Source organism: Triplophysa dalaica, chromosome 7 (assembly GCF_015846415.1).
Source record: "Triplophysa dalaica isolate WHDGS20190420 chromosome 7, ASM1584641v1, whole genome shotgun sequence".
Classification (NCBI taxonomy): Eukaryota; Metazoa; Chordata; class Actinopteri; order Cypriniformes; family Nemacheilidae; genus Triplophysa; species Triplophysa dalaica.
This window is the reverse complement of record NC_079548.1, coordinates 335001-349639: the sequence shown is the minus strand read 5'-3', so window position 1 is coordinate 349639 and position 14639 is coordinate 335001. Positions and strand designations below refer to the sequence as shown.

Here is a 14639-nt window from a genome sequence, read left to right as displayed (position 1 = left end):
ATGACTTGTGATTTGTTGTGTGTTTAGTGTGGAATGAGACTCTTGGAACACAAAATCCTGGTGAGTTCTGTCTCATCTGTATGACAGAGACTCACAAACACAAGTCAATAACATAAGTCATGTGATAAAACACTTTTGTTAATATGTACAATGTCTGTTTATGTTTTTTTATTTAATTTGAAGAAGATTTGAAGGAAATGACATCATCATCGTCTCAGGTAAAAACACACAACTCAACTCAACTTTATTTTTACAATTTTTATTGTTTCAAGGCAGCTGTACATTAGACATATTGATCATAAGCTAAACAACTAAAGTCATATACCTGTAAAAACATAAAAAATTTGAAAACACAGAAGACAGACACACCCACATACAAACACTCCACACACACAAAATGCACACATACTAACACAGGTACACATATACACACACACAGTGTAAGCACACATTTAAGAAACACAGAGAGAATCACAGCTCAAATATTACACAGACTATACATTTCTCTATGCATTATTAATTATGTATAACTTCTGAATTGTAAAAAAATCTAAAACAATCACTACATGAATGTCTGACGTGTTTAAATCATTATTAATGCTATAAAAACTAAATCTGATGTCTTTTGTGTTATTGTTTGTGTAGATGTGTTGCTCTGGATGCTGGCTGCTCTTCTTTGCGTCGTTGGCTTCATTGTTGTGCTGTTGGTCAGTTTCATCATTCTAAAGTGAGTGACAGAGAAAAACCTCTTATCATTTCTGTCTGAGACTTTATATCTGTGTTAATCCAGTGCTGTGTGTCGTTGTGTAGTCAGAGGTTTCATCTCTCGCTGCACAAACACCATCTGTCCAGGACGATTTTCCAGGATCTGAAAGAAAAAAAATCCCTACTCCTTTCTCTCTCTCTCTTTCTCTCTCTCTCTCTGTGTCTCACTCTCTCTCTCAAACTCTCTCTCTCCCTCTCCCCTAAAAGTGTCTGATAAATGACTAAATGTAAATATATCTCTGGGCTTTGATTCAGCGAGCTGTTGAATCTGCTGAGGCTGAATCTACGCCGGACGAATGTGAACTCATGAACAGGAGCTGATGATGAAGATGATGATGAAGATTATGATGAAGATGATGATGATGATGATGATGATGATGTTTAAATGGAGTTAAACTCAGGGATCCAAAATCAAAGAGTTTTTAATGTTGTAATGTTCTAACAGTCATGTGGCCCATTTTTTATCTTTATTATTGGTGTCAGGTATGTGGTGCAAGTATTAACTAGATGACTCGCGAGCACATATTTTGTTGTGTCATTCTGTTTGTTTTGTACAATTTTCACTAAAATGGACATATACTTGTTTTTACAATATTTAAGATATGCATTATATAGATATATATTAAATTATCACCTTAAACATGTACTGTATCAATAAATAGTGAATTCAGAAATAATACATTTTTATACAGCTGTATTTTATGTAACTTAGTTTTTTATTACATTTAACTCAACATATCGCTGATTTCATTGTGTCATCACTTCATCTCTATATCTTTCATCATTCTTAAGTAACACACAGACAGACAGACAGACAGACAGACAGACGTGAGATCTTGTGATCTGTAGAATCTAGTATTTTCAGAACAGGCGTAACACAGCGTTTGTATTTATGTCAAAGTTTATTATTTAAGCCCATTTGGATGCAGAATAAGATTGCACGATACATGAGCACACACAGTCAGTTTAATACTGCAGGTACTTTTAAAATAAAATCATATTATAAAGTAAATATTTGCTCAATTACGATATTTGATGAATCAGCGCAATATGTCTGTTATTACAGTTTTTCTCATCTGCTAAGACACGCTCAGGGAAACTGGGATCCACATCATCACATTCTTAGCACAGCAGAAATCTTCTCTTTCAAATGCCTTAACACTTTTTCATTTGTTTCACACAGTTTTCAGACCCTTTGTCAAAACAGTAACCACAGATCTCATTGAAAGATCCCAAACTCCACTTGATTCACTGTGTTGAACAAAAGGAAAACATCTATTCACAGCTGATAGAAAGCACTTGAATAATTATGAATCTCCAATGCACCTGTGTGAAACTTGTCTGCACAACTCAGCAATCAATCCTCATCCCTCTACAAAAGATGCCACCTCTATATTGCTTTTTTGCAAGCATGGATCAAAGAGGCCATAGGCACAGAAGGAGAGTAAGAGGCCATGGCAGAGGGGCCTGAGGAAGAGGAGCTCGTGTGCGTGGTGGAGGAGCTGCAGCAGCAAGAGGACAAAATCAAGGTCAAGTTTCAAATGAAATTCGGGCAACAATTATTGACCATGTCATCAATCATGGCTTGTCTTTTAGAGAGGCTGGACAAAGAGTCCAGTCCATTCTGAGTCGGAGCACTGTGGCATCTATTGTCAGGCTTCTTCGGAATGAGAACAGGTAATTCACAGTGTTTTCAGTACAGTCAATACAGAACGCCTCATCACATTTCTTGATGCATTGAAAGAAATGCTGATTCCACCCGAAGAGAGAGGGCTGTTGAGGCCTGGCATGAGTCTGTATTTCATCATTTGGGCGAGAGTGGTTGCTTTCCACCACACTCGCCTTGTGAATGAATGGTTTGCAGCACAGCCTCGTATTATGATGCAATTCCTCCCTGCATACTCGCCTTTTCTGTAGCTCAGTGGTAAGAGCATAACGTTAACAATGCAAGGTTGTGGGTTCGATCCCAGGAGATTGCAAATACCTTTGTAAAATGTATAGGATAAAGCAATGTAAGTCGCTTTGGATAAAAGCATCTGCCAAATGCCTATATGTAAATGTAAACCCAATCGAGGAGTTCTTCTCTGCTTGGAGGTGGAAGGTGTATGATCACCGGCCATATGAGCACATGCCCCTCCTGGAGGCAATGAATGCTCGTGCCTGGCAGTGGGTGCAGAGGACTGCCAGGGATGGATACGCCATGAAAGGAGGTTTTTCCCTCTGTGTATTGCAAGGGAAAACATTCAATGCGATGTTGATGAGAACCTGTGGCATAATCGTCAAGAACGAATGGACTAAATGTGAAAGATAAAATTTATATATATATATATTTTTAAAGGTATTTCCACCCATAAGTTTCCTTTGGTAGCTTTTTTTTCCAGTTTCCATTTGAGTTTGTGAAGTATCATATTTCATATTGATGCCTGTATTTTGTGGTCCATCGTGTAATGATTGATTGAAAGAATAAATTAATTTGACAACAAGTTGTGGTGTTTGATGGAAATATTTGCTTATGTTGCATGTTTTTAATGCATTTTTGAAAATGTGATGTCAGAGTGGGCAAATGTGTTTGAGCAATCGAGAAAAACTGTAAACATCTACACAACTCATTGAATCACATCACATGAAGAAATTCAATCACCCTCATAAATATCGACACTGTCACTGATAGAAGATATCATTTATCTCATGGAAAGATATCATTTATCTTATAGAAAGATATCATTTATCTAATAGAAAGATATCATTTATCTAATAGAAAGATATCATTTATCTCATAGAAAGATATCATTTATCTCATGGAAAGATATCATTTATCTCATAGAAAGATATCGTCTCGGGTTACGTCTGTAACCCTTGTTCCCTGAGAAGGGAACGAGACACTGCGTCGCCATGGCAACGCTTTGGGGAACGCCTCAGCGTGACCAGCTCTGAGCACGTGTGTCAACATCGTCCAGTAGTGAAACGATACGTCATGGATGACGTATGGACCAGGAGGTATAAAACGACATCCGAAACAGTCAACTTCAGCTCGAAAAACTTCGAAGCAAGAGGCTAACAGGGATGTAGGGAGTATGGCAAGGTGACGCAGTCTCTCGTTCCCTTCTCAGGGAACAAGGGTTACAGACGTAACCCGAGATGTTCCCTTTCGAGGGAACTCGCACTGTGTCGCCATGGCAACGCTTTGGGGAAGGAAATACCCAAACCGCCATACGCCCAAATGCCTGTCTGTGTGTACAAAAATGTCACGTGGAAGACACAAGCACCTGGGCTCCCGGGGTGAGATTCATGTCCAAACTATAGAATCTCACGAATGTGAGCGGAGAGGACCAGCCTGCCGCATCACACACGTCCCGCATAGACGCCCCCGACCTTAAGGCTACGGAGGCCCCCATACCCCTAGTAGAATGAGCTCTGACATCCAAAGGCGGTGGTCTGCCAGAGGCCTCATAGGCCGGAGAGATAGTCTCAACTATCCATCTGCTAATGGATTGCTTGGTTGCCGAAAGACCTTTCTTCGGTGAACCAAAACATACGAAGAGCTGCTGCGCTTTCCTCCAAGCCGCAGTTCTGTGTACATACGAGTCCAGTGCTCGCACTGGGCACTACAAATTTAACCTTTCCTGGTCCTTGCTCCTGAAAGGTGGAGGACAGAATGCTTGCAAGGTAATGGGTCTCGGTACATCATCCATAACCTTAGGCACGTATCCTGCCCGGGGGAAAAGGAACGCCTTAACCAAACTAAATTCAAGGCACGTAGGGGAAACCGACAGGGCCTGAAGATCTCCCACTCTCTTGAGAGAAGTAATAGCCATCAGGAAGACTGTCTTAAGAGTGAGAAACTTAAGAGCAACTGAATGGATGAAAATTCCCGGACAAGCGCTTAGTTGAAAAACTCATGCTTTGTGTAATTCCCTGTCTAACTTGTTCAAACATAGCTCTTTTAAAATTTGCTTTTAATTTAGCAGAGCTGTGGAATTGATATTTCTTTCTCTACCGTTCTCTTCCCAGGTAGGTACCCTAGTGTAGCTCACAGGCCTCAACCTGCGAGCACCATGAAGAAACTGTAGAATCAAGGGGTCTCTACCAACAGGTATGCCCCCTAGCCGAACATGAAAGGCAGAAATGGCTGCCATATACACCTTTAAAGTAGATGGGGATAAGTCCGCAGCAAAGGGATCTTGTAAGAACTCAAGCACTGTAGAAACTGGGCAGTTACAGGGTCCAAACGGTGAGCTGAACACCAAGTAGTGACGACTCCCCACTTCAAGGCATAAAGCTTCCTTGTAGAAGGAGCTCTGGAATTAAGTATGGTCTCCACAGCCTCAGCTGAGAGACCAGTGTCTAGAAGGCTAGCCCTCTCAGAGGCCAAACCCATAGTTTCCATAACTCCGGGCGTGGGTAATGTATCTGACCCTCCGCTTGAGAAAGGAGGTACCTCCTCAAAGGAATCTCCCATGGAGAGTTATCCAACAGGTCTAAGATGTCTGAGAACCACACTCAGGCCGGCCAGAACGGGGCTACCAACAGTAGGTGAACTCCGTCTCTGCGCACCCTTTCCAGAACTCCCGGGAGTAGAGCGATCGGGGGAAAGGCGTACAGGTGAAGCCTCGGCCACACCTGTGCCATACTTACCTGAGTCGCGAACAGATTTACCTCTGCCCTGCAAAACCTCATCCAAATCTGCTCCACCACCTTGGGTGGAGTCTCCATTCCCCCGGCCTCAGCCCCTGCCTCGACAGGATGTCTGCTCCTCGGTTCAGGTGACAGGGGATATAGACTGCCCTCAAGGAGAGCAGCTCCCCCTGAGACCAAAGGAGGATCTGATGTGCCAACTTGTATAGTTGCCGTGACCGCAGACCCCCCTGGTGATTTATGTATGAGACCACAGCTGTGTTGTCTGTCCTGACAAGCACATGTTGGTCTCTGAGTTGTGGGAGAAAGTGCGTCAACGCCAGAGACACTGCCATCATCTCTAGGCAATTTATGTGCCAAGATCGAAATTGGCTCTCCCATCGGTTTTGGCCCCATTGGCCTTCCACAACAGCTCCCCAACCTGTGAGTGAAGCATCGGTTGTCAGTGCAACGCGCCGACAACTGCTTCCCAACACTGGTCCTTGGGAAACGAACCAAGGTTCTTTCCACATTCTCAACGTGTGCAGGCATCTGCGTGTCACCTTGATAATGCGCAACTGGTTGCCCCTCGGGGAAAACCCTTTGGTTTTGAGCCAACACTGTAGAGGTCTCATATACAGCAGGCCGACAGGAATGATGTTGGACGCAGCTGCCATGAGTCCCAACAGCCTCTGAAAAAGCTTTACCGTCAGTGATTGGCCTAGCTTTATTCTGCAAACGGCTGACAGGATTGCAACAATACGAGCAGGCGCGAGCCGCGCCTGCATCGTGATGGAATCCCATATTACTCCTAAAAAGTGGTTCTCTGTACTGGAGAAAGCACACTTTTCTTGGTATTCAGCCTCAGCCCTAGCTCCTCCATATGTGCGAGAACAACATCTCGATGTTGAACCGACAGATGTGATTTTGCTAGAACTTCTTGTTCCATCACCAGAGTCTACTCAGGGCACACCTCGGTGTACAAAACCCTGTTGAAGCGGGGTGGGCGGATTTGAAATTGGATCCGGTAACCCTGCTTTACCGTGCGCAGGACCCATTGTGACACATTTGGTAGACTTTTCCAGGCTACCAAATGGTCAACTAAGGGGACTAGCCTCTCGGGGCCAGCCTCTGGTGATATTATTACGGGAAACGCAACAGCTCGGCAAACCTCGATTGGCAGAGCCGGCTGAACCCTCTGGGGACACCGAGGAGGAACGGGCACCGTATAATGAGGTGCGAGCGCACGCTCCTCGGGGGAAAAGGGCTGTCAGGACTTTTTCTTGTTTTCCCCTTTCCTCGCCTGAATGACTGCCCTCAGGTCAGTCCTAGGTATGTAAGGCTGCGGGTGAAATTTTCTTCCTGAACCCCCATCCTTCTGGGGTGGGGCTCGGGAAGCAACACTCTGCTTCTGACGCTCACGATAGCTAGTGGACGCCTGTGGCTGTTCTCGCCCCGCCGCCTGGGGAGTTTGTCCGCGGCGGGGGAGATAAAGTTTAAATGCCGCAGCCTGTTTCTTAGCCTCCTCGAACCTTTCAACAACGGTGTCTACAGCGTTGCCGAAAAGGCCAGTAGAGGACAATGGGGCGTCCAGAAGAAATGACTTGTCAGATGGTTTCATGTCTGACAGGTTCAACCATAAATGCCTCTCAGTGGCTACCATAGCGCCCATGGAGCGGCCCAAAGAACGGGCAGCCTCACGAGTAGGGACGGAGAGAAACATCCATAGCATGACGGACGGGTTGTAAAACATCCGCCGCCACCACTCCCGTGTCGAAAAGAAAGGGAGTTTGCCTCGTTTGGGCTGTGTTCTATGCTTAAGACATCGCTCGTCCATCTTATTCTCAGGACGAGCGTTCGGTTTATCTTGTGGCCAGTCTATTGTCAGTTGGGTTACCGCAGCTGTCATGACTTCCACCAGATCGGCGTGTACCAAAGCAGCAAGAGGGGGAACATAATCTAACTCTCCTGCTTCGATACTAGTTATGTCTACATCCTCAGATGCAGAACATTGCCGAACCGGACTCCCTCTATGAGCGGGAGAAACCGCAGTGCGTGCTCCCGACTCAGCAGAGAGAGAGGTGGAAGCTACGGAGGGTAAAGAGAAGCCGGAGCATGTGTCTTCAGCCTCCCTGACGTCCTTCTGTGAGCCCCACGAGTGAATATTCCGCTCGGCCTCGGCAGAAGCGGGACCATCACCACGCGGAGCTCGCACCTGGCCGTGCTTATCAAATAGTGCTGAACGGGAACGGAGCGTACGCTGTGGTAAAAGTCCACAGGCTTCACAGTCAGCTCCCTCGAGCGCTGACTGTGCATGCTCCGCTCCCAGACAGACTACACAGAGATCATGCGTATCATTGCTCGTGATAAAACGCGAACAAGGAGGAGCACAATGTCTGAAACTTTTCTCTGACATGTTAGCAAACTGGCTAACCAAACACACTTCTTTTACAGAACACACTCACGCTTCTTTTAACTAGACAAACACACACTACACACAAAGCCGTTGCTGAGAAGAAAAGAGCTGAAGTTGACTGTTTCGGATGTCGTTTTATACCTCCTGGTCCATACGTCATCCATGACGTATCGTTTCACTGCTGGACGATGTTGACACACGTGCTCAGAGCTGGTCACGCTGAGGCGTTCCTCAAAGCGTTGCAATGGCGACGCAGTGCGAGTTCCCTCGAAAGGGAACATTTGATATTTTACGCTCTGTGTCGAAGTGAAGCACGTGTTGTGCAGTGAGTGTCCGACAGGTGGCGGCAGATCACTGCTGATGACGTCTGATATGTCCGCGCATGCGCATATCGTGACTGATCCACACGCCGGAAGTCAACACAAACACGGAGGTCATGTCGGGTAAATAAACATTCATATTTTACTGTATTTTACACAGTTTTTCAGTGAGTTGCGTGATAGTGATCTGATTTTATTATGTTTGTGTCTGTTTATCAACAGCTGACAAAATATTTACGTACATGTTTATAAATTTATTCTGTAAAGTCTTCCTGTGGCCTTTATAGTTGATATATTAAACGTTAGTGTACATTTGTTTGTGCTATAACTGAAAGATCGCATGAGTGCTTCTTATGTGTGTGTGTGTTTGTACTTGAATGACCCTGTAGTGTAAGTTACAATGTAGTCAATTGTAGTTTTCTGTCATATATTTTAGTAATGATTAACTTTGTTAATGTGTAATGGGGTATTCTGTAGTATTATCTAAAGAGAATTGATGAACTTTAAACATAAATACTGCAGTATAACTGTAATATTCAAATTTACATTATCTAGACAGTTTACCACAGTAAATACTGCAGTATTGTAACATTTTAAAGCTTTTATTAAGATGTAATACTTTACATTATTACATTTATTTATTAGTTAGATATTATTTATTAGAATGATCTTATAAACACCATGAAGTGTGCTGTGTTTTAACTTAATGTGTTTTTCTCTCTTTCTTGTCTGCTCCTGTAAAGCTGCTTTGGAACAATGCACATTGTGAAAAGCACTATATAAATAAACTTGAGTTGAAACTTGAATTAATAATACTGGTTGTTAGGCATCGGTCTGAGGAAGATTTTGACCTCTTGCTCTCTTTTGCAGATCAGTCGAGCAGGGCCGAGGAGGAGAGAGAGAGTGACGGGGAGGAGCTGAGACTCGTCCTGATTGGTCGAACGGGTTCCGGCAAAAGTGCCTCAGGAAACACCATCTTAGGAGGCCGTCACTTCCTGTCGGCTCTGAGAGCGGCTTCAGTGACGCACGTGTGCGAGCGGAGCGGGGTGGCGTGTGACGGCCGCAGGTGGAGGAGGGTGACGGTGGTGGACATGCCGGGATTCGGTGACACTGGACTGGACACCAGTCACGTTCACTCTGAGATCGCCAAGTGCATCGCTCTGACCGCTCCCGGCCCGCACGCGTTCCTGCTCGTCATCCCTTTGGGTCGCTACACGGAGGCAGAGGACCGGGCCGTGGAGGAGATGATCCGTGTGTTCGGCGAGGAGGCTCTTCATAGTCACACAGTGGTTCTGTTCACACGAGGAGATGAACTGGAGGACGGAGGAATGGAACGGTTCCTGAATGAATGCGTTCCAGATCGTCTGACGGTTCTGCTGCAGAGATGCGGCGGCCGCTATCACGTCTTCAACAACAGAGAACCGGAGAACAGAACGCAGGTGAGGGAGCTACAGCAGACGGTGGAGAGGATGCTGGAGGTCACAGGACACAGGTGCTACAGCAGCGAGGTGTTCCTGCAGGCGGAGCAGGCCATACGAGATGAGCAGCGCCGGATGAGTCAGGAGGGGACGGAGCTCTGCAGGCTGCGGCGGGTCAGCAGACGTCAGACCCTGCGCTCCGCTCTGAGCTGCTTCAGAACAGAAGCCGCTCTCTCGGGGAAAGTTCTGGAGCGTGTGAAGGTGCTGGTCGCCGCAGGAGCAACAGGAATGGCAGTGGGGGCTGTGTTTGGAGCCGCGGCTCCTCTGGCTCTGGCAGCGGGGGCCTCTGTGATGAGCGGATCTGTGGCAGCGGGCGGAGCAATAGTTGCTGTGGCTTCTGGAAAGACAGCATTGGCTCTGGGAGCAGCCAAAGGTGGGGTGTTGGGGGGTTCGGTGGGTGCGCTGGCCGGGGCGGAGGCTTCGGGACCGCAGGCGGCTGCTTTAGAAGTGCTGCAGCGGGTTGGAGTGATGGGTGTGTCAGTGGTGGGTGTGGCTGCAGGAGTTGGAGGGGCTGTTGGAGCGGGTGCAGCAATAGGGGCGGTGCTTGCGGGAGGAGCTGAATCGGCAGCAGGAGGGGTCGGTGCCACTATGACTGCACCTGGAGCGCTGGACGCCACTGCACGGATCCTGACGGCCCTGACTGAGATGGGACGAGCGGCGGTTGGTGTTGTGCTCGCTGGAGGGCTGTTGGTGAAGGTGGTAAAGGAAAAGATTCGATCTGGTCATGGAAACAGCCACACTGAACGAAACTCCTACGAGGTCTACTGGAATAAATAAAAGAACCAGAATGTGATGTTTTCTTTTGTGTTCCACTGCAGAAAGACACCAGAGAGAATACATGATGACAGATGATTTTTACAGATTTTGTCGTTTTGTTTGTACAGGTTTGTTTGGTTTTGTGAAAGCTTGCTTGAGAAGATTTCATTAAAATGTGTTTGTTTATCTTCTAACGCAAATTAAATACGTTACACCTTCAAACCAGACTGAAGTTTGACTGACTTTAATTTGAATTATGAGTTAATTTCGCTCAAAAACATCTTTTGCTATAACATTGGTTAAAACAATAATTATATGATGTTACATGTTAAATTTTCTCTTTATTTTCAAGGTACTTTATTGGCATGATTGCGTGTTCTTGCAATTTCCCAAAGCATTGAACGTATAACAAAAGCCCATATTGATTGGATAGCATCTTGCAGTTGATAGAGATTTGTGGGATGCACGAAGCTCACGTTCCACCACATCCCAAAGATGCTCTATTGGGTTGAGATCTGGTGACTGTGGGGGCCATTTTTAGTACAGTGAACTCATTGTCATGTTCAATAAAAAAACAATTTGAAATGATTGGAGCTTTGTGACATGGTGCATTATCCTGCTGGAAGTAGTCATCAGAGGATGGGAACATGGTGGTCATAAAGGGATGGACATGGTCAGAAACAATGCTCAGGTAGGCCGTGGCATTTAAACGATGCCCAATTGGTACTTAGGGGCCTAAAGTGTGCCAAGAAAACATCCCCCACACCATTACACCACCACCATAATTACATTAATGAGAAATTGAACAAGTGTTCCTAATAATCCTTTAGGTGAGTCTACAGCAGTTTGTCTGGTATTTGTAAGGATATTAAACAATCAATGTCAATTATATAAAACATTTTTTTAAAAGTCCATGAAAAAAGTAGTTGTATCTATGTAGAACACAGGGTATGTCTCCAGAAATTCGTATCAAGACTGGATTAAATTCTTGAAGTGTTTTATTCGATCAACAAAGAGGTAAACAATTCAAAAGAAATAATCACAAAAATGATCAATCAACAGTCACAACAGTGTCACGGTATGGGACTCATGGATTAGATATCACCTCCCTCAGACATAACTGTGGAATTATGAAAAAACTCAACTGTGTCATAGTGTGGGACTCATGGATTAGATATCACCTCCCTCAGACGTTATGAAACGTCTTGAAGCACTCAATATGCATTGGCCTGGCACACTTTTCACAACCAAATGATGTGCGACCATCACAGACACAACAATCAATGGAAAACAAAATGAACACATAGACAATGATTTCACTTTTGTATAGCTTCTGGAACATATTTGCAGGTGTTTTAAAAAACATTGTGATTAAAAACAAATCTTCATATAATCTGCCCACCTGTGTTTAACGGCCAGTGAGCAACACTATCAAACCTGGGAATATGAGTCACAGCAGCTGACATTGAGCTTTTGGTGCAGTACCAAATTTTTACAGGAGACTTTGGAAACTACTTGCTGAAATCCAAAGAGATCATAATCACCATTCATGACATGGTGTTCCACCTATGTGGAATGATCTGCCCGCTGCTACAAGATCTGCAGATTCTGTAGCCATCTTTAATAAACGTCTGAAAACACATCTCTTCCGTCAACATCTGATCTGTTCTGACTCTATTTTCTTCTCTACTCTTATCTTCTCTACTCTAAAAAAAAAAAAAGTATGAATGAATGGTTCTGTATACTGTGTTAGGCTATATGAGACCAGTCTTCTTTTTGATTGCACTTATGCTTTTGTTGTACTTGTGCTGTCCTAATTGCTTCCATTACCTACCCAACCTGTAAGTCGCTTTTAGCGTCTGCTAAATGACTAATTGTAAATGTAAATGACATCTCTGTGGAACATCCAACTGTTGACCACATGACTGTGGAGAGTCAAGGCATAAATTGGCCAGCACCACTTTTTTGATGTCATTGTGCTGTGGTAACGGGACACCTGAAGATCATGTAGATCTACTCCTCCCATTCGCTGGTTGTAAGAATAGATTTTTTGAGGTTGCTGGAGGTAGTCATATGCCTTTCTTTCTTTGTTCCATCTCCTAACTCAGTGTAGACATTTTCCACATTGCTTCCAACAGGTACCACACTGTTAACCCTTCACCTCACCAGAAGCTTTTTTCCTTCAGACAGAACTTCTGTGAAGCCCCGCTGCAACTTTTGGAATTCCTTCATTGGTTTGAATGGCACATCAAACAACTGGTTTTGCCGCATGGTCCCAGTGCACCAATATCCTCACTTGGTCAGAGATCACATCAGAGATAATGTGTTGAAGAGGTTGTCATGAGTGAAGGTGCATCCTTCTGGAACACCACCTTCAGCTAAACCCAGCACTACACTGGGCCCATGACCTAACCCAGTCTCTGTAAGGAGGGTATGCACTCCAGCATAAGGCTCCATGTGGTAGAGGAAACCGTCTGAGGATGCCAGGCTCCAAACCTTATAGCCGTAGTGGATTGGTTTTCCCTTTCTGGTCTTTTGAATTCTTCTCTATCTTAGGGACCACTGCAGCCTCTGGATCATCAGTGTCAAGTTAATCCAAAACTTGACTTAAAGTCAGTCTGAAAGAGAAAATAACACAGAAGGACATTTGGGGGACATGGACTCCATGGTCACAATTGTGACCGTCTTCATTTATCTGCAGTTTGACAACAGAATAAAGCATGTAATGATTCAATGCATACATTTGTTTTTAAGATAATTGCGATATTGGTAACAATTGTACTATGTTATCATTTGTATACTTTGTAAGCATCTATAGGGACTTGTGAAGATGACGACGGACGCCTTCTCTCGTTCTACATTAACATAATCAGTGAGCCATTTCAAACTCCGCCCCTTGGTTGAATATTAACGAATGACTCTTTATTTCCTGTGAGCTGCGTGGGCGTGGATTGGTTTAAATGGACGTGTCGATGCAAATGATCCCAGCGCCTCTGCTCATCGACGTATCATCGGACCACGGTCCAGCGAGCGACCGGATTGGCCGACAGCGCCTGATCTTACGACTGCCATTGACGAGCACGAGCCAATCGGAGGGGAGCGTCATTGTTTGTGATTGACGTCACCGCTGGAAAGCAAGATGGCCGCCTGTGTTCGGTGAACGCTCGACCGACAGCGGAACCGCCTCGAGAGAGAAACTGTGAGTGTTTGAAACTCGATCCTGATAACCGAATAAAGCGACAGAGACACGTGACGTCCCGCACGAGACGCGCTGAGGATGGACGGCGCGGGGTTCATGGACACCATGTACCCGACCCTGACCGAGCTGGGCGATGAGTTCACACTGGGAGACATCGACGGTAAGAGACCGAACCGTAAACCGTGACCCCGAGCTCAGGGTTCGGCTCGTGTGTGTAAACGCAGATGTCATGTTCGGTTCGAGCGTGATGATGTAAACATCATGTGTGTGTGATGTATGATTGTGTGTATTCATGTTAAATAAACATCGTGTGTGTTTGTGTTGACGCTGTAATGAATTGTGTTCTTTACTGTTTTGTCCTCTTGACAGTTTCTCATTGAATTATTTTGTTTGTCGAGCTGTTTTGTGTTGACATACAGTTCTGTACAAAAGTTGTTTATGTGACACGCACGCACGCACGCACCTACAGGTGGGGTCGGATGCAACAGGTGATGTGTCATACAGGAGCAATAATACATAAGGGTTGAGAGAGAGAGGGAGAGAGTGAGGGAGAGAGTGAGGGAGAGAGTGAGAGAGAGAGAGTGTGTGAGTGAGAGAGTGAGAGAGAGAGAGTGTGTGAGTGAGTGAGAGAGTGAGAGAGAGAGAGTGTGTGAGTGAGAGAGAGAGATGGAGAGAGAGAGAGAGGGAAAGAGAGAGTGTGTGAGTGAAAGAGAGAGAGAGAGAGAGAGAGAGAGTGAGGGAGAGAGTGATGGAGAGAGTGATGGAGAGAGTGATGGAGAGAGTGAGGGAGAGAGAGAGTGAGGGAGAGAGAGAGTGAGGGAGAGAGAGAGTGAGGGAGAGAGTGTGTGAGAGAGAGTGTGTGAGTGAGTGAGTGAGTGAGTGAGTGAGAGAGTGAGAGAGAGAGAGTGTGTGAGTGAGAGAGAGAGATGGAGAGAGAGAGAGAGGGAAAGAGAGAGTGTGTGAGTGAAAGAGAGAGAGTGAGGGAGAGAGTGAGGGAGAGAGAGAGAGAGTGATGGAGAGAGTGATGGAGAGAGTGATGGAGAGAGAGAGTGAGGGAGAGAGAGAGTGAGGGAGAGAGAGAGTGAGGGAGA

The 14639-nt window shown here is 45.3% G+C and overlaps 2 protein-coding genes and 1 long non-coding RNA gene across 4 annotated transcripts in view; all 3 read left to right on the top strand.

Moving 5' to 3' along the window:
* Positions 1–1317, top strand: LOC130426261 (uncharacterized). The gene is made up of 4 exons (XR_008907165.1): positions 1–60; positions 184–218; positions 646–727; positions 811–1317. It is a non-coding gene; the product is annotated as an uncharacterized LOC130426261 (long non-coding RNA).
* A 6789-nt stretch (positions 1318–8106) lies between these two features.
* On the top strand, positions 8107–10867 carry LOC130426246 (GTPase IMAP family member 4-like). Its single transcript, XM_056752916.1, has 2 exons — positions 8107–8238; positions 8986–10867. Exons 1-2 carry the CDS (start codon positions 8232–8234, stop codon positions 10368–10370), a joined length of 1392 nt encoding a protein of 463 aa, XP_056608894.1. The 5' UTR covers positions 8107–8231; the 3' UTR covers positions 10371–10867.
* Positions 10868–13392: 2525 nt separating this feature from the next.
* The window catches only part of LOC130426467 (sterol regulatory element-binding protein 2-like), a 16992-nt gene continuing 15745 nt past the window's right edge, over positions 13393–14639 (top strand). Inside the window, exon 1 of one of the 2 annotated variants that reach the window (XM_056753269.1) lies at positions 13393–13708. In XM_056753269.1, coding sequence (XP_056609247.1) covers positions 13627–13708 — 82 coding nt within the window. In that variant the 5' untranslated portion in view covers positions 13393–13626. The remainder of the gene's footprint in view (positions 13709–14639) is intronic. The other variant, XM_056753270.1, reaches the window with a different exon arrangement.